The sequence below is a fragment of the Bos grunniens genome, chromosome 23 (assembly GCF_055505025.1).
Source record: "Bos grunniens cultivar Pamir isolate PY7600 chromosome 23, Bosgru_T2T1.0, whole genome shotgun sequence".
NCBI classification, from domain to species: Eukaryota; Metazoa; Chordata; class Mammalia; order Artiodactyla; family Bovidae; genus Bos; species Bos grunniens.
The window spans coordinates 7,464,000-7,490,720 of record NC_141187.1 but is presented as its reverse complement, the minus strand read 5'-3'; the positions used below and the strand labels follow the sequence as shown (position 1 = coordinate 7,490,720).

Genomic DNA, 26,721 nt, shown 5'->3' with positions numbered 1-26,721 from the left:
ACTCTATGCTGGGCACAAGCATGTAGACCCCAGGCTGGTTGGAACCAGAAGGTTGATGATGCTGACACCCACTTATCCTCACCACCAATCAATCAAAAGAATGTCCACGTGCTGATCATGCCCTCCTCTTTGAACCCTTACTATAAAACCCCTTATTATCCCCTCTTAGTTGGGACACAGCATTTTGACAGCATATTAGCCTGCTGTGGCCCCCTTTGTCTGGCAAAGCAATAAAGCCATTCTTTTCTACTTCACTCAAACTCTGTCTCTAAGATTTCATTCAGTGTTGGGGTGCAGAGGCTGGATATGGTTTCAGATAGTCATTAGGCGCCTAGACTGACTCTGAATCAAGCAGCAAAAATGTGTGGACATGAGATTTGCACCATATTGCAGGAGAGGCAGAAATATAGAAGTGGGTTTGACTTGGCTGATGGTCTACACTGTCAGTGTCCTTCACACAGACAACCTGCTTGGGAGGAAATATGCTGAACTGGTCTACTTATTGTCATTGCACTTTGAAACTGATTTGCAGAAGGATCAAGTTATTTCTAAAAAATGCACCAAAATATGAGGGCTTAATATCAAAACCAAAATTTGGTCCTCCTTCACTACAGACCCCATACTTTCTCTTCTTGAACACAGTATTTTGAATGAAGTCATTTTAGTTGTACAGATGGGTTATTTATATGCCTCGGTATTGTGTAAGGGTGGGGGGTTTCCCAGGTGGCTCTAGTGGTAAATAGCCTGCCTGCCGATGCAGGAGATGGGTATGGTAACACACCCCAGTATTCTTGCCTGGAGACTCCCATAGATGGAAGAGCCTGGCAGGCTATAGTCCATAGGGTTGCAAAGAGTCAGAAATGACTGAAGCAACTTAGGATGCACACATTGCGTAAGGATTGCGTTCTTCTATCTTTCTTCCTCCTTAGTGTTTTGAAACATCTCAAATAGTCATTTGTCTCCAATCTCCCTTTTGTTTATAATAATGGAAATGCATTCCTTCTCTCTCCTGGTTTTTACTAGAAAAGCTGTTGAAAATGACTCAGCTTTCCCAATCAGCTGTGGTTCCTGCCTAATGCTGGGGAAGTGAAGGACCCACTGCATACATTCCTTTAAAACACACCAAGAGGTGTCTATTTCTGATGAGAAACAAGGAACTTTGTCCTGTCTGGAACCGCCCCCCCCGCCCCCGTCAATCCACACACAACCATCTCAGCCAGTGTTTTATCTCATTCGCCTCATTGTGTTCTGATTGAACATCAACATTTTCAAAGGGGTCACACACTGTCTCTGTGAGTAAATGGGAGGTGAATACCCTGGGGATCTTTGCTCATGAATGAAAACTCTCTTTTATTCTACCAGAAGGAGAAACTCAACTAAGGAAGAAACCCTCAAGAGATTAGAATTTAAGGCCAGACAATTTAAGGTCCGCCTAAGGCATTTTTTTACTCTTGCCTGGAAAGTCCCATGGACGCAGGAGCCTGGTAGGCTGTAGTCTATGGGGTCGCTAAGAGTCACTTTCACTTTTCACTTTCATGCATTGGAGAAGGAAATGGCAACCCACTCCAGTGTTCTTGCCTGGAGAATCCCAGGGACGGGGGAGCCTGGTGGGCTGCAGTCCATGGGGTCGCACAGAGTCAGACATGACTGAAGCGACTTAGCAGCAGCAGCAGCAAGGTATTTTTTTAAATTCAAAGGTGAATGATAGGAAAAGGAGAAGCAGAGAAAGAGCATGATCTAGAGAGGAAACAAATATATATTAAGTGGCTATTATATATATGGTATAGAAGCTTTTTTAAAACTGAAGTATAGTTGATTTACAATGTTGTGTTAATTTCTGCTGTATAGCAAAGTGATTAGTTATACATATGTATATACACATTCTTTCTTTATATTCTTTTCCATTACGGTTTATCATAGGACACTGAATATAGTTCTCTGTGCTGTTCTCCATTCTACGTGTAATAGTTTGCATCTACTAACCCCGATTCCCAGTCCATCCCTTCCCCATTTCCTTTTCTCTCTCCTTGGCAACTTTGGGTCTGTTTTCTTTATCCTTGAGTCTGTTTCACAGACAGCTTCATTTGTATCATATTTTAGATTCCACGTATAACTGATATCATACGGTATTTATCTTTCTCTTTCTGACTGACTCCACTTAGTGTGATCATCTCCAGTTGCATCCATGTTGCTGCAAATGGCATTTCACAGAAGCTTTTCCATTCATAAATGTTCAATTCACAGACTCTCATTTTGTGAATGAAATTGTGCTGCAATTAAAAGCACCTACCACCAATAGACACACTTAGATAATTTTCAGTTATTATGTTTTGTGAGTCATAGACAGGAAGTCTACTGTGCATGGGTTAGTCTCTCATTATCATGAACACCCCCATTCTGGTAGATGAGTACAAAATAAGTGCGAAAATGAAAAGACATGATGGGATGAAAAGTAGATACAATGTTTATAAATTAAAAGTGATAAAGAAATGGATGACTATTACAGAAGAGTATGGAGTGACTCATTTTTCAATGAATCCAGAGCACATATTGCAAATCACGAAACACTTGAAGGAAGGCCCTGGGTCTGTACCACTAAAATTAACAGACAAGAGATAAGAAAAAGTGATCAAAGAAATGAAACAGCTTTTGAGTGTGAGATTCCAGCAATTGTTTTTGAGTTTGAACATGTTTCATACCATACCAATGAAATAATCATTTCTTGAGACAAGATCTGCAGATTGTTTACTTTTTGTTGTTGTTCAGTAGCTAAGTCGTGTCCAGGTTGGTTAATTTTATGTTTTTATAAATTTGACTTTCCCAGTGACTCTATTCTGCAGCCAGTGTGAACCCCTGGGTTAGGATGTCAGAAGGGAGGCAATGGGTTTGTAAATAAAAAGGCTTTAAAAAATTGGGTGTGCTGGTTTTATACATTTAGGATGATTGTCTCAAGCTGGTGGAGATTCGACAGACTCAAAGCTTTTTCAAAGTTTCCAAATTAAAACTAGTGACGAGGCAGTGAGAGTTACTGCCATATTCTAGGAAATCCACTTTCACTTGTGCATAGATCACTGAGAAAGCGGCCTTATTCACACATTTCCTATTAGTGAAACAATCAGGTTTTGAAAAATATTTCTAAATAAGTGCATATCAGCAAAGAGGATAAGATTATGTTTAGTTTTAAGTCATTTTAAGGAAATGCATTAGGACCACAAGCTAAAAGAATGGGTCCCCTTTGGATTTTAAACATACTGGCTTAAGATCAACCTTTTGTAAACTAATTCTTTGCAAGGAAAAGAGCTTCTGCCTATTTCTAATACTTTCCCATAGATTATTTTATTTAATCCTCAAAACAACTCTGTAAGATTGGTATTATGTTTCCAATTTTGATATGTGAGTTAACCAAATCCATAAGAATATAAAACAGCTTGATTCATGTCATGTGGCTGGTAAGGGATTTCAATCGACTCTTGTCTTGAGAAAAAAAAACAAAGCTAAGAATCATTCTGATACACAGTGATGTCTCTCATAAAACATATGCCTGAGGAATATTTGGAATTTTCATATAGTTTGTGAAAAATTATTTTAAAATGTTCGGTATAGCCCATGAGGTTCTAAAATGAATTTCCTTACAAACACATTTAGACTATTCAGTATTCATGCCAGTGTCTTGCTCCAGCTCCAGCTGATGATGGGCAAAGCTATTCATATTCATGGTTCTTAGTATATGTTGGTGACTTGCAAATATACACTTAAGCAAAGATGGAAGTTACTTTCTTATTAGACACCCCTATCTGGATAACACATCAGAAAAATCAAATAATAGGTTCCAAACTGAGCTAATTTTTGCTCAGAGGTCTTCTTCTGTAGCTGATGCTACTCACTAGTTCTAAGTGTGAGAAATCCGGAACTCACCCTGGGAGGCCCCTATTCCTTTGCCTTCACATCCAATAAGACAGTTTATAAGTATTACTTCCTTCATATCGCTCTTATTTAGCTCTGTTTCAGAACCACCTTTCAAGGCAAGGTTTTCATTAGCCTTGCCAAGACTCCTGCAATAGTTTCCTGGTCCCCAACCTCATCTGATCCCTGCTCTGTTCTGCCAGTGTGGTGATCTAACAGCGAGTGCCATCCCCACCATATCCTTGTCTTGTTGTGAATTTGGACTAGCTTCCCATTCCAAGAATCCACTACAAATGTCAGGTACGGCCATGGTCAACTGAAAGTCTTCCCCAAAGAGGTTTTGGAAGGATCTTGGTATTCACAGAAATTAAGGAAAAGCCGACTGACTGAGGATCGTGGTCCTTCTGGTCAGTTGTGAGGGTGTTAGTATCTGAGTAACTCATGCCAGTGACCCCACTGAATGAGGGGCTCAGTTTGTGTCCCATGAGACCTCTAGGAAGTGGTAGGATGAAGACCTGGGGTGGTCACTTAGACCAGGAGTCCATGGCCTGGAGGAAGAGCAGATACCCAAAGGAAAGTGTGTGATGCTACTTAAAAAATTTTGAGCGTGAGCGAAAATATATAACAACTGACTCACATTCCTTTTCCTTTTTAAAATGAAGTCTATACTTGGTGTGTCCTTGTCGTTTAAGGTACAAAATTATCTGAACCTTATCAGTTTTTCAAATATGTCACCTATTATATTCTGCTTCTCAGTCTAGAATTCCATCTGTTTTACATGGCAAGTATCCTACTTACTCTTTATTATTAAAGTATGATTGATTTAAAATGTGTTAATTTCTGCCCTCGTGGCTCAGAGGTTAAAACATCTGTCCGCAATGCAGGAGACCTGGGTTTGATCCCTGGGTTGGGAAGATCCCCTGGAGAAGGAAACGGCAACCCACTCCAGTACTCTTGCCTGGAGAATCCCATGGAGGGAAGAGCCTGGTAGGCTACAGTGCACAGGGTCGTAAAGAGTCGGCCACGAGTGAGCTACTTCACTTTACTTTTCTTCAACTTCTGCTGTACTGCATAGTGATTCAGTTATACACATATATACATTCTTTTTTATATTTTATTACATTATGGTATATCCCAGAATATAGTTTCCTGTGCTACACAGTAGAACTTTGTTGTTTATCCATTCCATATATAACAGTTTGCATCTACTAACCCCATGTTTCCAATCCATTTTTACAACTCAGCTGAAGTGTCATTTCCACAGTAATATTTTTCCTAATTCCAGCAGGACGGTTGGCCACTGTGTGTGCTCACTAGACCCTCTGAATGCCCCTGTAATAACTCTAATCAAGGCTCCTTGTGATGCTTTCTTGACAAGCTGGCTTCTCTGGCTAAACTGGGTTATTCTGTAAGAATTAAGATTAAGTTTTATTAATCTATGCCTCCTCCAAATGTGCCTGGATTATGTTGTTGTTGTTTAGTCACTCAGTCATGTCTGACTGTTTGCAACCCCATGCACTGTAGCCCGCCAGGCTCCTCTGTCCGTGGAATTTTCCAGGCAAGAGTACTGGAGTGGGTTGCCATTCCCTTCTCCAGGGGATCACCCAACCCAGAGATCAAACCCAGGTCTCCTGCATTGCAGGTGGAATCTTTAGCCACATATACATAAATGTCTGGCGTATGTATGTATGTATATACGTATGCATACATATATATATCGGAGAAGGCAATGGCACCCCACTCCAGTGCTCTTGCCTGGAAAATCCCATGGACGGAGGAGCCTGGTAGGCTACAGTCCATGGGGTCGCTAAGGGTCGGATATGACTGAGCGACTTCACTTTCACTTTTCACTTTCATGCATTGGAGAAGGAAATGGCAACCCACTCCAGTGTTCTTGCCTGGAGAATCCCAGGGACAGGGAGCCTGGTGGGCTGCTGTCTATGGGGTTGCACAGAGTCAGACATGACTGAAGTGACTTAGCAGTATATATATATATATATATATATGGAGAGAGAGTAGAACGCTCTTATTTTCCTTCCAGGCCCAAATTGGATGCATCCTCTCAGCCCATTAGAGTCTGCTTAGATGATTATTGGTCTAAACTAAATACTCTCTTGAGGCTATCTTCATCTGGAAATGCATGCTACATAAATAGGTGTGGGTACAATTCTATGTTGGAAAAGTTCTAAAAAATGGAATGAGATGTGGAAATTGCCATTTCAAAAAAATTAAAAAACAAAACAAAACAGAGGAAAAGTAAAACCAAAGTACCTATTTAATTATTGTGAGAGGTGAGAAGGTTTTGAGGCAAACTGCTTCTTGATTGGACCTGGGCCCAGCATCCAGTTGGGGAGCTATTATATGATCCTCTTTTCCATTTCATGGATCTACTAAGTTTTGACTTTTTTTTTCAAGTTTCTTAACCATGTACAATTGCAAGTCTGCACCATAAACTTCCACAGAGGAGTAGCTTTCACTTGAGTGTTTTCACAATTATGTGTGTATGTGTGCTCAGTCACTTCAGTTGTGTCTGACTCTGTGACCCTATCAACTATAGCCAGCCAGGTTCCCAATCCATGGGATTCTGCAGACAAGAATACTGGAGTGGAATCCCATGCCCTCCTCCAGGGGATCTTCCTGAACCAGGGATCAGACCCATGTACATAAACAGACATATATTGGAGTTATAATGTATAAAATCTTGCAGGCCTCCTTAGCAACCTAATCCAAACATAACTACACATTGTAGGCAAAGGTTTTATGTCTCACTGAAATTTTTTATTCTAAAATTTGAGAAAATCCAGTGGAGTAGAAACAAGAAGAATATAGCCTCAAACTATTGCCGATGGCCCAGTGTGTGAAGACGAGCACATCCCTTTTCCTCAAGCCAATCCCCATTCTGACATCCTCACTGGTCCATCCCACCACATCATTAGATCATCCTGGACCTCTCATGCAGGTGAGGGGACCAGGTCCCAGGCCCTCAGAGCTGACTTGGTAATTCTTAACTCACCTCACCGAAGAGCACTTGCTCCTGCAGGACATTTTGGCAGCCTCCATAATTTGAAGAGAGAAATCTCTAATGGTGGAAATTAAGCCAATAAAATAAACTGTTTTAGGCAAGTCCGCCTTCCTGTTCTCTCTCTTTCTCTCTCTCTCCCCCTATATTTGCATATTTAAATATATCTAAATCTTCCAATTGTAGTACTACTCCCTTATCCACAGGGCATGCATTTGAAAAGCCCCAGTGAATGCCTGAAATCTTGGCTACTACCAACCGTATATGAATAACACTGTGTTTTTTTCCTATACATACATGCCTATGGTAAAGTTTCATTTATAAGTTGGGCACAGTAAGAGAATATCTGAATTGCCAGCATCACTACTCTAGTGCTTTGGGTCATGAGCATTAAGTAAGATAAGAGTTCCTTGAACATAAGGGCTGGGATGCCCCAACAGTCAATCTGATGACGGAGATGGCCAATAAGTGATGACAGGTGGGTAGCACGCACAGCACGGCACACCAGACAGAGGGATGATTAGTGTATTGGGTGGGATGAAGCCAGACAGTGTGGGCTTTCATTACTCTGTTCAGAACAGTGTGTGATTTTTAAAAGGAGTGAGATAGTGCCATTTGCGGAGATGAGGATGAACCTAGAGACTGTCAAACAGACAAGTAAGTCAAAAAGAGAAAAACAAATATTGTGTAACACCACTTATAGATGTGGAATCTAGAAAAATGATAGAGATGAACTAACTTGCAAAGCAGAAACAGAAACGCAGAAGAAGAGAACAAAAATACGGATACCAAGGGGGGAAGAGGGAGTTGGATGCACTGGGAGATTGGGACTGACACATATATGTTATTATGTATAAAATACATAACTAAATGAGAACCTACTGGATAGCAGGGAACTCTCTTCAATGTTCTGTGGTGACCTAAATGGGAAGGAAATGCAAAAAAGAGGGGCTGTATATATGTATTTCTGATCCACTTTGCTGCACAGCAAGAAGCTAATAAAGCATTATAAAGCAACTAGACTCCAATAAAAATTAACAACTTAAAAAAATTGCTTACTCATGGAATTTTCCACTTAATTTTTTCAAACAGCACTTGATCATGGGGAACTGAAACCACAGAAGGGGAAGCTGAATCAGATGATGATTGGATAAGCGTGGCTAAAATTTCTGGTGTCATCAATCTTCACACATCTAGCTAAGATCTAGTGTTAAGAAACATATTTGATTACCTTAATTCTTTCCAAGAAAACATCTAGAGATTCTGATTCTCTTCATTGTTCTTGTGTAATGATGGTAGGAAAAATCACAAGAAGAGGGAATGCAGTGCTTTTCTTTTCGTCTGAAATGAAGCACGTCCAAGGAGAATGGTCATGTAGAAAGAGAGGGTGGCGCGGCAGGCTCTGATCTTCCTGGTTATGCATATCCTACATCCGATTTATTGAAAAGCTACTCCAATATTTATGTATTACTGTTACTGGTTATTATCTCAAAGAAGTCATTTATTGGAAATTCATCTGATCAACATTCATGTAAACCCAAATTGCAAGTAAACATGATCGTTTCATTTTCTTTTTCTGACTTCTTCTTGTTTGTTTTAAAATGTTTGTAATGTGTCAATCAAGGTTCACAAACAGCATCATTACTGACAATTTTGGCCAGGTAATTCTTTGTTGTGAGCTCTGTCCTGTGCACTCTAGGAAGCCCTGCTGTATCCCTAGCCACCATTCACTAGATCCTTGTGGTCTGGACAAACAAAACAGTCTGTGACCTAAAAAATAAAGTCTCTGGACATGGCTAAATTTCTGTTGGAAGGTAAAGTCATCCCTTGTCGAAAACTGCTAGTCTAAAGGAATTTATTAGTTGTAGAATTTGTGTCCAATATGTCACTTTCAATATGAAGTTTCTTTACAGGAATATTTGAAAGCTTTAGTTAATTTCTAGACCATAAATTGATTGAAGTGAGATAGTATAATTAATAGATACACTTGAACTGCAATATTTAACCATGTGCTGGAAACAAATAAGTTAGGGCACCACTTTCAATCCCTCCCAACCGCAGGGTTCCCACTCCTACCTCAGGGTGAAAGCGATGTGTATGTGGGTATCAGAGATAACCCCTCAAAGAACAAGGAGAGGTACTTATACATACACTCGCGCATGCATTCTTTAAAGACTGCTCCTGGGTTTCAGAGAAGGTGTTTATTCTCAGCTCTCTTGGATTGGGGTGGGGAAGTGCTGGAGAAGGGGAGGATTCTGGTCAGTAAATCATAGTGTTGCAATTTCAGCCAGCTTGTCCTAAGATGGTAAGCTGTGCAGATGGTAATATGTGTAGAATGCCAGTAGTATCTGCTGCAATCCTACTCATGGACTGAAGTCACTGAAGGAGAAAGGGTTTGAAGATGTATGGGCACTAAAAGATAAGTGAAGGACGAAGAGAAATGGTGGCAGATTTAAGCATCATACGTGGAAGGATTGCTTGGGGACAGGATGACACCTCATATTCTGAGTCTGAAAAGAAGATGGGAAGGATGGCTACAGATGGACCTGGGTTTATGTGTTTGATGACAGGAAGGCATAGGACTGACATTTACCATCTGTTTCCTTGGTAACCTCTGAGAGAACATCTTCCCTGGAAAGTGATGATCTCTGAGAAGTTAAGAAATCAATAGCTATGAAGGGAACAAGTTAAAGACATGTGAGCAGCATCTAAAAGCTTAGCTGAGACAAAAATCTGAAAATTTGTGGTGGCACCAAGACTGTGGTGGGTCATCTCCAATAGTACCTAAGAGACATCGTACAAGCATAGAAAATGAAAAGGGTAGGACTCATATATTTTTGAAATAAATGTTTATTGAGTGCCCAATAAGTGTCAAGAACTAAAGGCTGAAGATAAAACAGGCAACAGACAAATTAGACAAAATTCTATGATTTTACAGGGCTTTCTAGAGGAGAAATATAGAAAGCAAATAATTGATGAATACAATTATAGTGTATTAGGGTGAGCTGGGGTTGGAGACGGGGTGTCATTTTAGATAGCAAATGTGGACCAGGACTCTCAGAGAAGGTGTCATTTGAAGAAAGACTTAAAAGAGGTGAGAAATGAAGTCTTGGGGATTCAGGGAAGCATGGTTCAAGGAGAAGAAAGAGCAAGTGCCAGGGTTCTAAGATAGGAGAATGTGCAGCATGGTGAATAAGAGCAAAGTTAGTGTGATGGCCGGACCAATATGAGCCAGGGTAAACTGGTTAAATTGAGGCCAGAGAGATACCAAAACTGGAGGTCCACATTGTATAAGATCTTTGTAGTCTATGGCTTTTAAGTTGGTTTAATGCTAAGAATAAAGAGGAAAGATTATTTGAGAGGACCGGGGAGGAAAAGGATTGAGGATATTATAAAAACATATTTTAAATGACCATAGAAAAGGAGAGGAAGTGAGTCCAAGACCATGTCCAAGAAGAAGATGAATTGGGGGCCTGATGAAAAATGGGATGAGAAGCAGGGGAGAATGAAACTCAGTTCAGTTCAGTTCAGTCACTCAGTCGTGCCCAACTCTTTGTGACCCTATGGACTGCAGCACGCCAGGCTTCCCTGTCCATCACCAACTTCCGGAGCTTACTCAAACTGATATTCATCGAGTCAGTGCTGCCATCCAACCATCTCATTCTCTGACATCTGCTTCTCAGTGAAAGTGCAGGATTTGAAGGACAAGAGAGTTCTTAGGTGGAGAATATACTTTTGAATGATAATTAACACTTATTTAGAATGAATGCTAATAAGTTGTAAAGAATGTGCATAAGCTGTAAAGAACAATATTGCATAGAAACCTGGAATGTTAGGTCCCTGAATCAATACAAACTGGAAGTAGTCAGACAGGAGATGGCAAGGGTGAACATCGACATTTTAGGAATCAGTGAACTAAAATGGACTGAAACAGGTGAATTTAACTCAGATGACCATTATATCTACTGCTGTGGGCAGGAATCCCTTAGAAGAAATGGAGTAGCCATCAGAGTCAACAAAAGAGTCCAAAATGCAGTACTTGGGTGCAATCTCAAAAACGACAGAATGATCTCTGTTTGTTTCCAAGCAAACCATTCAATATCACAGAAATCCAAGTCTATGCCCCAACCACTAATGTCGAAGAAGCTGAAGCTGAATGGTTCTATGAAGACCTAGAAGACCTTATAGAATTAACACCCCAAAAAAGATATCCTTTTTGTTATAGGGGACTGAAATACAAAAGTAGAAAGTCAAGATACACCTGGAGTAACAGGCAAGTTTGGCCTTGGAGTACAAAATGAAGCAGGGCAAAAGGTTATAGAGTTTTGCCAAGAGAACGCACTGGTCATAGAAAAACCCTCTTCCAACAACACAAGAGATGACTCTAACACATGGACATTACCAGAGGGTCAACACTGCAATCAGATTGATTATATTCTTTGCAGCCAAAGATGGAGAAGCTCTATACAGTCAGCAAAAACAAGACTGGAAGCTGACTGTGGCTCAGATCATGAACTCCTTATTGCCAAATTCAGACTTAAATTGAAGAAAGTGGGGGAACCACTAGACCATTCAGGTACCTAAATCAAATCCCTTATGATTATACAATGGAAGTGAGAAATAGATTTAACGGACTAGATCTGATAGACAGAGTACCTGATGAACTATGGACGGAGGTTTGTCACATTGAACAGGAGACAGGGATCAAGACCATCCCAAGACAAAGGAATGCAAAAGCTTAAATGGTTGTCTGAGGAGGCGTTACAAATAGCTGAGAAGTGAAAGGCAAAGGAGAAAAGGAAAAGATATACCCATCTGAATGCAGAGTTCCAAAGAATAGCAAGGAGAGATAAGAAAGCCCTTCTAAGCAAACAATGCAAAGAAATAGAGGAAAACAATAGACTGGGAAAGACTAGAGATCTCTTCAAGAAAATTAGAGATACCAAGGGAACATTTCATGCAAAGATGGGCTCAATAAAGGACAGAAATGGTATGGACCTAACAGAAGTAGAATATATTAAGAAGAGGTGACAAGAATACACAGAAGAATTATACAAAGAATATCTTAATGACCCAGATAACCACGATGGTGTGATCATTCACCTAGAGCCAGACATCCTGGAGTGTGAAGTCAAGTGGGTCTTAGGAAGCATCACTATGAGAAAAGCTAGTGGAGGTGATGAAACTCCAGCTGAGCTATTTCAAGTCCTAAAAGATGATGCTGTGAAAGTACTGCTCACAATATGCCAGCAAATTTGGAAAACTCAGCAGTGCCCAGAGGACTGGAAAGGGTCAGTTTTCATTCCAATCCCAAAGAAAGGCAATGCCAAATAATGTTCAAACTACTGCACAATTGCACTCATTTCACATGCTAGCAAAGTAGTGTGCCAATTTTTCCAAGCAAAGCTTCCATAGTATGTGAACTGAGAACTTCCAGATGTTCAAGCTGGTTTTAGAAAAGGCAGAAGAACCAGAGATCAAATTGCCAACATCCACTGGATCATCGAAAAAGCAAGAGAGTTCAAGAAAAGCATCTACTTCTGCTTTATTGACTATGCCAAAGCCTTTGGCTGTGTGGATCACAATCAACTGTGGAAAATTCTTCAAGAGATGGGATTACCAGACCATCTGACCTGTCTCCTGAATAATCTATATGCAGGTCAAGAAGCAACAGTTAGAACTGTACATGGAACAACAGACTGGTTCCAAATTGGGAAAGGAGTAGGTCAAGGCTGTATATTGTCACCGTGCTTATTTAACTCATATGCAGAGTACATCATGTGAAATGCTGGATTGGATGAAACACAAGCTGAAATCAAGATTTTTGGGAGAAACATCAATAACCTCAGACATGCAGGTGACACCACCTTTATGGCAAAAAATGAGGAGGAACTGAAGAGCCTCTTGATGAAAGTGAAAGAAGAGGGTGAAAAAGTTGGCTTAAAACTCAACATTCAGAAAACTAAGATCATGGCATCTGGTCCCATCATCACTTCATGGAAAATAGATGGGGAAACAGTGGAAAGAGTGACAGACTTTATTTTCTTGGGCTCCAAAATCACTGCAGATGGTGATTGCAGCCAGGAAATTAAAAGATGCTTACTCCTTGGAAGGAAAGTTATGACCAACCTAGACAGCATATTAAAAAGCAGTGACATTAGTTTGTCAACAAAAATCTGTCTAGTCAAAGCTATGGTTTTTCCAGTAATCATGTACGGATGTGAGAGTTGGACTATAAAGAAAAGTGAAAGCGAAAGTGAAGTCGCTCAGTCATGTCTGACTCTTTGCGATCCCATGGACTGTAGCCTACCAGGCTCCTTCCTCCACGGGATTCTCCAGGCAAGAGTACTGGAGTGGGTTGCCATTTCCTTCTCCAGGGGATCTTCCCAACCCAGGGATCGAACCCAGGTCTCCCGCATTCCAGGCAGATGCTTTAACCTCTGAGCCACCAGGGAGGCCCCTAATAAAGAAAGCTGAGCACCAAAGAATTGATGCTTTTGAACTGTGGTGTTGGAGAAGACTCTTGAGAATTCCTTTGACAGCAAGGAGATCAAACTAGTCAATTCTAAACGAAATAAGTCCTGAATATGTATTGGGAGAACTGCTGAAGCTGAAACTCCTATACTTTGGCAACCTGTTATGAAGGACTGACTCATTGGAAAAGACCCTGATGCTGGGAAAGATTGAAGGTGGGAGGAGAAGGGGACGACAGAGGGTGAGATAGTTTGATGGCATCACTGACTCTATGGACATGGGTTTGAGCAGTCTTCGACAGTTGGTGATGGACAGCGAAGGCTGGCATGCTGCAGTCCATGGGGTTGCAGAGTCGGACACAACTGAGTGACTGAACTATTGATGTGCTAAGGACCTTTATGTATTATCTCATTTAAATTTTGCAGCCACCTGATATGGGAATAAATTTTATTATCTAAATGTTGCAGCTGATGAAATTGAAGCATAGAGAGACTAATCCTCTTTCTTAAAGATGTGTTGCTAATCATTGGTGAAACTAGAATTTGATTTCCATAAGTCTTTCTGGCTCCTGTTCTTGACAAGTTCACTGTACAGGGCTAGATGCTGTGGAGGATTCGGGTGTGATGATATGGACTCAGGTCAATGAGAATCGAGGTTAGAGACAATTGAATGGGGCTGGAAATGGCACTTTGCAGTACTTCAGTGACTCAGTGGGTGGCAAGGAATCAGAGGCAGCAGAATTAAGATCGCACAGGTAGGATTATGGATATCGACACCAAGATGATACTAAACTAAAATAACAAAAGATAAAGACTTGCACTAGTTTACAGCCTGAAAAAAAGGTGCCAAAGGAAGGGAAACAATGAAGATAAAATTATGAGTTAAATAATTTACAAAGCAAAGTTGGGGAATACGTTTGATATGTTGGAGTTATGAATTAACTTTGGAGAGAAAGACTCTTATTTTATAGGAAAATAACTGAGGACCAGAGAAGCAAATCATGAACCCAAGATCATAAAGCCAATTAAATAGTAGCTCAGGGACAAGGGTCCAGGTTTTCTGATCTTCAGGACAAGTCCTTTCCACGAGGCAACCCAGACGCTCTTTGTGAATCATTGTCTGCTGGTTATTTGTCTCTAATCCAAAGGAAGATATTATAGTTAATCAGTAAATACAGGATGGCAAAACCCACAGCCTTACAGAAACATGAAAGATATCTTGACCTTTGAGTTTCCTTCACATCTCTTCTCTTCCCCCTCCCCAACAGCTCCTTAGCTCAGATCACTGACTCTTCTTGACTATAAACTGCCTTTCAGATATTGCAGACCCCTGCATTGATGTCAAGCAGAAACTCAGGAAGAGAAAACTAAGGTCACCTTCAGGGAATTTCTAGCTAAATTGGGCTCCACTGAGTTTTGAAATCAAAATGCTTCTGGTAGGTGAATGCTGTATGGATGCGCTATCAAGCCCGTGTGTGACTGGGCATTTGTTATTGATATCACAGAGCCGAGCAGGCAATCTCAGGAGAGTCTGGATTTTAGAGGCAGTGCAAGTAGGTGAGATGAATAATTGTGTTTTTGACTTTTGAATTTCCTACACCTTGCCAGTAGTCATTGCAGCCAAAATTTGGGCCATGTGTATTCCAGAGAGGTTTTTGATTTAAGAATCTAGGTTATTTTGAAGGCAAGCAATATTCAATGTATCATCTACACCTAAGATTTTATGTATTTATTTTTATGGCAATGGGTGTTTCTCCTGTAATATGAAATATAAAATTTTAACATTGGAGGAATGACAATGGTCTATTGCTAACATGCACATTATCTTTGGCAAGCACTGAAATTCTTGATTAATGTTTAACTACAAGAAATACACTCAGTTCAACTTAAGGATCAGTTTCAGGATTCACGCTGAGTTGTCTTGATGATTAGAGCTTAGGCTCCAAGGAGAAGCCCCAGGGGCAAGGGGATCGAACATACCAACCAGTGGGAGCCTTGCTGACCTCTGGAGAATGTGCGCCGGATATAAGATCTTAATCCTTGCTTATCTCACCACAGAAATTTGGATGGAGAGACAGTATTTATCACAACGAGAAGTGGACCCAGGAGCTGAGTTCACTAGGAATCACACCATTTCGGAAGGTACTCGATTCAAAAGAGCCGTTTTCGAAGGGCAGTACTGTAGAAGGTTTGGTTGCTGTGCAGACAGAGATGATGGCTGCGTGACTCAGTTCTATGAGGCGGACGCGCTGTGTTACTGTGATAAATTCTGTGAAAGGGAAAATTCTGATTGCTGCCCTGATTACAAGTCATTTTGCCGTGAAGAAAAGGGCTGGCCTCCTCGCACAAAGCCTTGGTCCCCAGAAGGTAGGATTCGGGAATGTGTTCCAGCATTGCCCTAGTTCGTAACAAGGTCTAACGGTCTTTCTCTTTCCTTCCTTCCCTCCCTACCTCTTTCTCTCTCTCCTTTCTTTCCACCCTTCCTTTCTTAAGTTGAAATGAAAAATGAATACTTTGATCACCAGGTTAAATTTCTTTGGATTGTTAACATGCTTTGATTCAGATGCCGGCACGTGCCTCAGCCTAGCACCTTCGGCAAAGTCCTGGTGTGACGGCCACGAAGGCTGATTTCCGTTCTGCTTTGAATAGCCACTCACCTTATAAAAAGTTACTTAAAATTCTTTCTTTGTAAAACGTCTTGACAAAAACAACCTCTCGTGCTTTTTTGAGTGTAACCTCAGAAAATCACATCAAAGTCCCAAGATTGATCCTCTGCAGATGTATGTAACATTTTACTTATTGTCTCATGAGTGGCGTTAGAACCTGTGTTACAGCAATGCCATTTAAACCAATGCAGGAGCGTAATAAAGGTGGCCACCCTCCCTGCCTAAGTAATACCAAAGAGATTCTCCCTGTATGTTTTTGTTCATTCTGCCAATCAGGGATTTTAAACCGTGAAAAACAAAACAGTGCTTCATACAGAGTAGTTGTAAAAGTCTAAGACTGAGTGAATAAATATAAATATTGGGTTGGCCAAAAAGTTAATTTGGGTTTTTCTGTTACATTCTATAGAGCAACCTGAATGAATATTTTGGTCAACTCAATAATTCATAAGGAGGACGGTGTTATTTACTCTATTGGTTTAATTATAGTAGAATGACTGTAGGTTCTGAGCAATCAATATATCTAAAGTTTGCAAAAAACGCAAAACAAAACTCTCCTGCTCCACTTTATATGAGGCAAAATTCAGGTTTCCTCAAAACTCTGTCGCATAATTATAAGTAGGTGATGGTGAGTGGAAATTACGATTAGAAGACAGTGCAGGACAAATTAGGATTTGTATCCTTACAGCAAAATCCAGATGCTGACTTTTGCTTTCATTTTCAATAGTGCCATCTTGTTTGTAAAACACACATATACTACGTAAAAATTTCCACAGCATGGTCATTCCTGCTAGACCTTTGCCTTTCCCAGCAAACAGCAATTAAATAGTCTATCAGAAATGGGAGAGCTTGTCGTTCATTGAAAAATATTCATTGACCGCCTCCACCATGCCAGACATTGCACTTTTGCTGGGGCAACCATGGGGAAGCGGCTCAGACGGTAAAGCGTCTGTCTGCAATGCAGGAGACCCGGGTTCGATCCCTGGGTTGGGAAGATCCCCCGGAGAAGGAAATGGGAGCCCACTCCAGTGTTCTTGCCTGGAAAATCCCATGGATCGCAGAGCCTGGTAGGCTACTGTCCATGGGGTCGCAAAGAGTCGGACACGACTGAGCGACTTCACTTTCACTTTATCCTTATGGGAGTGATAGTCAAGTTTTGTGTGTGTGTGTGTGGGGGGGGGGGGGGGGGGCCGGGAGGGGGGATGCGTGGTGTAAGATATTTAACAAATTCACTGTACAGTTGCAAATTGTGTTAAATTCTCAGAAGGAAACATTTCGGTGCTGTGGGAAAGCCTATCAGAATATAATGTCAACATAGAAAGCAGTATACAGTATTAGCTTGGGGAGTGAGGGGTGTGGTCACCTGAGGAGCTGACAGAACCGGGTCTGGGCGCCAGGAGCTTGGTGTGCACTAGGTGCTGGACGGAGGCCACCGTTTCTGGAGAGTCACGGCTGGCGGAGGGTTGAAGGTAACATAAGAAGGGGTTTGAGAGGAGTAGAGGGCAGATTTCGCTGGGACTTATAGGCTGTATCAAGAATTTTAAATTTTATCCTATAATGAGAACTCATTGAAAGATGTCAGGTATGAGCAGGGTCGGCTTCACGAATGCTGAGGGTGAGTATTATGTATTAGCTGCAGCGCTTTTGATGTGCTAAAGCATACTTGAGCTTTCCTTATTTGAGCCCTGTAGCCCATTTAGATGGAGAAGGCAAGGGCAGCCCACTCCAGTGCTCTTGCCTGGAAAATCCCATGGATGGCGGAGCATGGTGGGCAGCAGTCCACAGGGTCGCGAAGTCGGACATGACTGAGCAACTTCACTTTCACTTTTCACTTTCATGCTTTGGAGAAGGAAATGGCAACACACTCCAGTGTTCTTGCCTGGAGAATCCCAGGGACCGGGGAGCCTGGTGGGCTGCTGTCTACGGGGTCGCAAAGAGTCGGACAGGACTGAAGTGACTTAGCAGCAGTAATAGCAGCAGTAGCAGCAGCAGCAGCAACAGCCCATTTAGAAAAGAAACTGCTACTTCATCTGTGTCCGTTTTTGCTTGAAAGCTAAGACTCTGCTAAGACTTTAATTTAGGGTTATGTTTTAGGTAGAACTTATGTTCCCGGTATAGCTTTTATTCCATTCATGATGGAGGGAAGCAATTTATTATTTTATTTAGAGGCAAAAGGTTCACATCATAACTGTACTCATGAGGTAATTATTTTCTTTTGTTTTTTCTTTCTTATGAAAGTAGCTTGTTGAAAGAAAATAACACTATACAATATTGAAAAAGATACAAAATTATATGAAATAAATAGACAATGGCATACTATTTGTAGTAATTTTTTGCATATATGAAGTGACTTTCCTCTGAGATACTAGAGACAAAATCACTGATTTATTAAATGTTTTTCAGTTATTTAACTGCATGATATGGTCTAATTTTTTATACTGTAATTATTTTCAACCTGGGACTTAAAAATGTATTATCTTAAGGTTTAAAAACAATATGTCAAATAAGTAAATAATGCCCCTTTTAAAAAAATTTATTTATTTTAGTTGGAGGCTAATTACTTTACAATACTGTAGTGGTTTTTGCCATACACTGACATGAATTAGCCATGGGTGTACATGTGTTCCCCGTCCTGAACCCCCCTCCCACCTCCCTCCCCCTCCCATCCCTCTGGGTCATCCCAGTGCACCAGCCCTGAGCACCCTGTATCATGCATTGAACCTGGACTGGCGATTCGTTTCACATATGATAATATACATGTTTTAATGCTATTCTCTCAGATCATCCCACCCTCGCCCTCTCCCACAGAGTCCAAAAGACTGTTCTATACATCTGTGTCTCTTGCTGTCTCGCATATAAGGTCATCGTTACCATCTTTCTAAATTCCATATATGTACATTATTATACTGTATTGGTGTTTTTCTTTTTGGCTTACTTCACTCTGTATAATAGGCTCCAGTTTCATCCACCTCATTAGAACTGATTCAAATGTATTCTTTTTAATGGTTGAGTAATATTCCATTGTGTATATGTACCACAGCTTTCTTATCCATTTGTCTGCTGATGGACATCTAGGTTGCTTCCATGTCCTAAACCACTTGTAAAAGAATGAAACTAGAACACTTTCTAACACCATACACAAAAATAAACTCAAAATGGATTAAAGATCTAAACGTAAGACCAGAAACTATAAAACTCCTAGAGGAAAACATAGGCAAAACAGTCTCTGACATAAATCACAGCAGGATCCTCTATGACCCACCTCCCAGAATATTGGAAATAAAAGCAAAAATAAACAAATGTGACCTAATTAAACTTAAAAGCTTTTGTACAACGAAGGAAACTATAAGCAAAGTGAAAAGACAGCCTTCAGAATGGGAGAAAATAATAGCAAATGGAGCAACTGACAAAGAACTAATCTCAAAAATATATAAGCAACTCCTGAAGCTCAATTCCAGAAAAATAAATGACCCAATCAAAAAATGGGCCAAAGAACTAAACAGACAGTTCTCCAAAGAAGACATACAGATGGCTAACAAACACGTGAAAAGATGCTCAACATAACTCATTATCAGAGAAATGCAAATCAAAACCACAATGAGGTACCATCTCACGCCAGTCAGAATGGCTGCTATCCAAAAGTCTACAAACAGTAAATGCTGGAGAGGGTGTGGAGAAAAGGGAACCCTCTTACACTGTTGGTGGGAATGCAAACTAGTACAGCCACCATGGAGAACAGTGTGGAGATTCCTTAAAAAACTGGAAATAGAACTGCCATATCTGATAATATTGCAGATTATCAGGTTATAATAAATCCTCATATGCGGTGGCTGGACAGATGTTTTGGAGAGTAATCCTAGGGTATCAGGTTTAAGCATGAAGTCTTTTGATCTTAAAAGATACAAAAAAACTGGGGAGTATGAGTGAGATATGATTTTTAACTATTTAAACTAATCTATATAAATTGAATATTGTTAAGTAATGAGTTGATTGCTTATATCCATTATGCTGATTAACAAGTCACTAATTTTACCAATGAAAGCCCATGTCTGGCACTCATTATGCTATACTCTAGTGTTCATTAAAAGATGGATAGTGGAACCCCTTGTAGGAGCTGCCCTTGAGTCTGGACTTTCAGGATAAATTATATTGACCACCCATGGGATGCAGACTCCTGATTAAAGCAGGCAGTTGCCTTCCCTGAAGTGATGTTGGGACCAACACAGATAGTAGAACACATTATGATGGAGTATTTTAAAATAAATTATATTATACTGTCATTTTTTCTTTTCTTTCTTTCTTTTTTAACTTTACAATATTGTATTGGTTTTGCCATATATCAAAATGAATCCACCACCGGTATACATGTGTTCCCCATCCTGAACCCTCCTCCCTCCTCCCTCCCCATACCCTCCCTCTGGGTCATCCCAGTGCACCAGGCCCGAGCTTCCTGTATCGTGCATCGAACCTGGGCTGGCGACTCGTTTCATATATGATATTATACATGTTTCAATGCCATTCTCCCAAATCATCCCACCCTCTCCCTCTCCCGGAGTCCAAAAGACTGTTATATACATCAGTGTCTCTTTTCTGTCTCGTGTACAGGGTTATTGTTACCATCTTTCTAAATTCCATATATATGCGTTAGTATACTGTATTGGTGTTTTTCTTTTTGGCTTACTTCACTCTGTATAATAGGCTCCAGTTTCATCCACCTCATTAGAACTGATTCAAATGTATTCTTTTTAATGGCTGAGTAATACTCCATTGTGTGTATGTACCACAGCTTTCTTATCCATTCGTCTGCTGATGGACATCTAGGTTGCTTCCATGTCCTGGCTATTATAAACAGTGCTGCAATGAACATTGGGGTACACGTGTCTCTTTCAATTCTGGTTTCCTCAGTGTGTATGCCCAGCAGTGGGATTGCTGGATCATAAGGCATACTGTCATTTTTTCTAAAATCAAGAGACTTATTTAACCTTCCAAAAATCTGATTTACCTAATTCTTTTAATAATGGCTATTAATGTTGCAAAACTCATTTGGTTTCGACAGTCACAGCTATGCATCTATCTACTTATTTATTTATTTATATCAAGGTGTAACCAGTTTGATTACTTCACACTGAAGGCTTTTATATGCTTTTCACTGAGAAAATAAAGACACCAGGAATTCTTTCACCTCTCATCATAATTTTCAACTTACTGCCATCTTGGTTACTGTTTCCATGAAGTAGATTCCTCTTCTTGAGCTCTGAATCCCATCATCTCTTGTCTTTTCTTATCTTGTAAGATCTCCACCCTTACAATTGTCCCTTCCTCCATCCCTCCCCTCTCCTTTTCTCTTCTTTCCTCTCTCCCTTTTTCTCCCTCTTTCTCTCCTAAACCATCATTTCTCTCCTTCTTTTCTGGATCAATCAATTTACAAAGTTATTGATTTATGAAAGTATTTTTGTAGCTCCCAACTTTTCTTTAACTCCTCAATTTCTACTACCTTTAAATCATCAATCATATTTTCAAATTAACATTTTAAAAGAAATATCTTTTTATTTAAAACTAGTAGAATCCAAAACAGGATACAAACATTGCTTGGGAGATGGCGCTAGACATCCAAGATTAATTTCTAATCCTGACTCTGTTTCCACGACGAAGTGATACCTAGCATGGGACCCATACAGTTTATTCCTTAGAGTGATACAGGATAATTCATCTTTTCACTGCTGGTGAGCGTAAATTGGTGAAATCATTAAAAAAAAAAAAAAAGATGATATGAATTAAATGCCTTAAAGATGTCCAAATCTCAATTTTGACCCAGAACTTCGACTTCTTGGAACTTTTCCTGAGGAAATAACTAAGAAAGTGAGCAAATGTCATTTACAAGACATTCTCTTGCAGGACGCTGGTGGGTAGTTGTAGCTCCCAGCTTTGAAAGAGCCCACCCTCATCTCCATGTCCTTAACCAGTTTTATCTTATTTCCTCCTTTCCTTTAATGGCAAAATATCTGAAAGAAACATTTCACTTCCTTACTTCTAAACCTCTCATTAGCTCATTCCTACAAGACCTTGTTCCCTGCTACTTTACCGAGCTCTATCTTGGCAGGGTTATTGAAGGCTTCCATGTTTTCAAGTGCAGTATTCAGGTGTCCATTCTCTTTTATTTTATTTTTTGGCTGTGCTATTCAGCATGTGGAATCTTAGTTCCCCTACCAGGGATCAAACCTGCCTCCTCTGCATTGGAAGTGCAGAGTCTTAACCACCGGGCCACCAGGGAAATCCCAGATCCCCATTCTTTTCTTGACCCCCTCAGCCGTACTCTATGTAGGTGACTGTTTTTGCTTCTGTGGAATATGTCTGTTGCTTTCCAGGACTCCACCATGCCCTGAATTCCCCTCTTCTTCCCAGGTCACTTATTCCCAGTTTGTTTTTCTGAATGTCTGTTGGTTACAGTGTTTGAGCTCAGTCCTGGATGTCTTTCTCTTACCTACAAACACTCTCTCAAGGAGACTGTTATTTATTCTCAAAAACCTAAAGATAAGTACTTTACTGGCTCTGAAATTCATGTTCCAGCCTTGCCTTGACTTTGGACTTCCATTCCTACTCTACTTGATGTTCTCCATTAGGATGTCTAACTTAGATTTGATCTTAGTCTAAAATATGTAAGGCAGAAGCTTGATTTCTCACTACAAACCTGTTCCTTATTTCAATAATAGCATCACTGCTTCTCTATCCCTAAAGCCAAAATCTTAGTGAGACTTCTGTGACCCTTATTTTTCCTGATTCTCCAATAGTTAATCCTATTTGCTTTGGCTCCAAATTAAGTTCATCCAGTTCTTTCCACCCTTATCTGTATCAGGCAAATCCTTCATTCCTCTGGGAATACCACTCCAGGCAGTAGACTAGGAGAGGTGAGAACACAGTTTATGGAAGAGACACTTTGGATAAGGTCTTACAAGTCCCTGTAAGAGGTTCAGTTTTAGTCTAAATTTAATACAGAAAAACATGAGGCTTTTAAGCAGAGAGTGACATAACACAGATCTTAAGAGAGCTCTCTAAATGCTGTTCAGGGGATGAAGGATACACTGGAGTCAGGCAGGAGCAGAGGAAGGGGGTGAACTGAATTTCTGTATTAGTGTAGAAGCTGATGCTTCACTTTGTCAGCACTTTGGCCAGGCTCAGATGAACAAATAATGGTTTTTGTTTAAGAAGCCACCTCTCAAGTGAGATTGTAGCAAACATTGTTTCTGATAGTCCATTCTGACTTGACATTAAGGAAGGAAGGCGAAGAAATGGAACTTTTAATAACACTAGACATAGTACTAATGATGTTGGGCAGGCCTGGGGATAGCATTCTCTTGGCTTCAAAATTAGTAGCTGGGGAACAGGTCAGAGAAGGGACAGCCTCCTCCAATTAGAACCTTTGTAACTTCTGGTCCCTTTATCTATAAAACTGGTACATTGAACAAGAAACATTTAAGCTGTATGAATAAAAACCAGCTTTCAGATATACATATGTATACGTACATACATACAACATCAGTTCAGTTCAGTAGCTCAGTCATGTCTGACTCTTTGCAACCCTATGGACCGCAGCATGCCAGGCCTCCCTGTCTGTCACTAACTGCCAGAGTTTACTCAAACTCATGTCCCTTGAGTCAGTGATGCCATCCAACCATCTCATCTGCTGTCATCCCCTTCTCTTCCCACCTTTAATCTTTCCCATCATCAGGGGCTTTTCAAATGAGTCAGTTCTCACATCAGGTCACCAAAGTATTGGAGTTTCAGCTTCAACATCAGTCCTTCCAATGAATACCCAGGACTGATCTCCTTTAGGATTGACTGGTTGGATCTCTTTGCAGTCCAGGGGACTCTCAAGAGTCTTCTCCAACACCACAGTTTAAAAGCATCAATTCTTTGGCACTCAGCTTTCTTTATAGTCCAACTCTCACATCCATACATGACCACTGGAAAAACCATAGCTTTGATCAGACAGACCTTTGTTGGCAAAGTAATGTCTCTGCTCTTTAATATGCTGTCTAGGTTGGTCATAACTTTTCTTCCAAGTAGCAAGTGTCTTTTAATTTCATGGCTGCAATCACCATCTGCAGTGATTTTGGAGTCCCCCAAAATAAAGTCTGCCACTGTTTCCATTGCTTACCTATCTATTTGTCATAAAGTAATGGGACCAGATGCCATGATCTTAGTTTTCTGAATGTTTTAAGCCAACTTTTTCACTCTCCTCTTTCATTTTCATCAAGAGGCTCTTTAGTTCTTCTTCACTTTCTGCCATAAGGGTGGTGTCATTTGCATGTCTGAGGTTATGGATATTTCTCTCTGCAATCTTGATTCCAGCTTGTACTTCATCCAGCCCAGCACTCTGCATATATGTTAAATAAGCAGGGTGACAATATACAGCCTTGACGTACTCCTTTCCTGATTTGTTCCATGTCCAGGTCTAACTGTTGCTTCTTGACCTGCATACAGATTTCTGAAGAGGCAGATCAGTTGGTCTGGTATTCCCATCTCTTTCAGAATTTTCCACAGTTTGTTGTGATCCACACAGTCAAAGGCTTTGACGTAGTCAATAAAGCAGAAGTAGATGTTTTTCTGGACCTCTCTTGTTTTTTTGATGGTCCAGTGGATGTTGGCAATTTGATCTCTGGTTCCTCTGACTTTTCTAAATCCAGCTTTAACATCTGGAAGTTCATGGTTCACGTACTGTTGAAGCCTGGCTTGGAGAATTTTGAACATTACATTGCTAGTGTGTGAGATGAGTAAAATTGTGTGATAGTTTGAGCATTCTTTGGCATAATACATACATACATATATATGTGTGTGTATGTGAGAAAATGTTTGCTTCTGGGATTTTTGGTGCCCACCTCCCTTCTACCCCTCAGGTTTCAAACACTGTGAGATATATATATGCATATAGGGCTTCCCAGGTGGTGCAGTGGTAAAGAATTCACCTGTAATGCAGGAAACACGAGAGACATGGGTTTGATCCCTGGGTTGGGGAGAGTCCCTGGTGTAGGAAATGGCAACCCACTCTAGTATTCTTACCTCAAAGATTCCATGGACAGAGGAGCCTGGCAGGCTACAGTCCATGGGGTCCCAGTCAGACATGACTGAGCCACTGAGCACACACACACACACACACACACACACACACACACACATGTACATATACATACATATTGAATCGTTTGCTGTTTAGCAGAAATTAACATAACACTGTAAATCAACTATACTCCAGTAAAATAAATTTTAAAAATCAGCTTCCCCCCCCACTTTCATCCACCCTTTAGAACTAGTCAGTGGAGTACTTTCCTTGACTTTGAATGACACTTGAATTGTTGCTTGAATTTTTACTGTTGCTTGCCTAGGTAATGAAAAGTTCTAGGATCTTTCTAAATTGCAAACATAGAAATTTATTTACAAAAAGTGTTTAATCCTGGGTAGTAATTAAAACTCTGAACTTAATTTAAAGTTGAGTCATTTTCCTCCCCTGTGGGCCACTAAAGAAGTGTTTTCCTCCTCTCTTCCTGTGATGGTGGAATACACGGAAAAGGGATGGATAGATGCAAATACAAGGATATTCGAAATTCATTAAGCAAAACGTTGAACTGTGAGAACACGGTGCTTGCTGAAAAAAGCAGCTGTAAATGTTCCCTGAGAAACAACTTTTTGAAAAATTGGAAGGTAGCTAACCTGAAATTGGCTTTTGTGACATTATGGCTTGTAGTTAAACCAGGACCCTTGAAATGATTTTTAAATATGTAGATTTACTCCTATTACTATATACAGTAAAAAGTTAGAATTCCTAGAGGGGTGGGATGGGGTGAGAGGTGGGAGGGAGCTTCTAGAGGGAAGGAACATAGGTATACCTCTGGCTGATTCATGTTGATGTATGACATAAACCAACACAATATTGTAAAGCAATTATCCTCCAATTAAAAATAAATATATTTTTTTTAAAAGTTAGAATTCATTTTATTTAACTTGGGGCCATTGATGTGATCTCTCAATGTTATGTTTCCATCAAAAAAGTTTTCATGTGACACAGGAGTGAATTATGTTACTTTTGCTAATTCAGTAATTTGTGTAAGTTATATTTACAAAGAGATTTAGTTTCTAGCTAGTGCACTATTTTACCATATCTTTCTGATTGGTTTTCATGCAATAATAATTCACCATTGATCTCTTTGGAGTAGTTTCTATAATCTGGTAAAACAGCAAAAAGTTGCAGTTAATGTGACTTCACTGGTGGCTCAGACCATAAAGAACCTTCCCGCAATGTGGAAGACCCAGGTTCAATCCTTGGACTGGGAAGATCCCCTGAAGAAGGGAATGGCTACCCACTCCAGTATTCTTGCCTGGAGAAATCCATGGACAGAATAGCCTGGAGTGCTGCAGTCCATGGGGATGCAAAGAGTTGGACAAAACTGACCAACTAACACTTTCCCTTTTTGGTTAATAGTTGAGGAATGTTTAGATTTGGAACACAAAGGGCTGCAATCTTATAAACTTTCCTCTGGATTCACATCCTGGATCAAAAATAGAGTTTCTCTTTGTAAGGTGAATTCGCTGAAACAGCTTCATATTTTGGTCCAAAACCTTGTTCCTTCCTCTAATCATATGCAACTATTTATATCCACATGAGACTTGA

General features: G+C 40.3%; 1 protein-coding gene across 4 annotated transcripts in view; it reads left to right on the top strand.

The window, feature by feature from the left end:
* Window positions 1-15,308: 15,308 nt before the first annotated feature.
* The window catches only part of TINAG (tubulointerstitial nephritis antigen), a 104,885-nt gene continuing 93,472 nt past the window's right edge, over window positions 15,309-26,721 (top strand). For 2 of the 4 annotated variants that reach the window (XM_086370621.1, XM_086370620.1), the window contains exon 1: window positions 15,309-15,537. In XM_086370621.1, coding sequence (XP_086226747.1) covers window positions 15,408-15,537 — 130 coding nt within the window. In that variant the 5' untranslated portion in view covers window positions 15,309-15,407. Of the gene's footprint in view, window positions 15,763-26,721 lie in introns of all 4 variants that reach the window. The other 2 variants (XM_086370618.1, XM_086370617.1) reach the window with 1 other exon arrangement.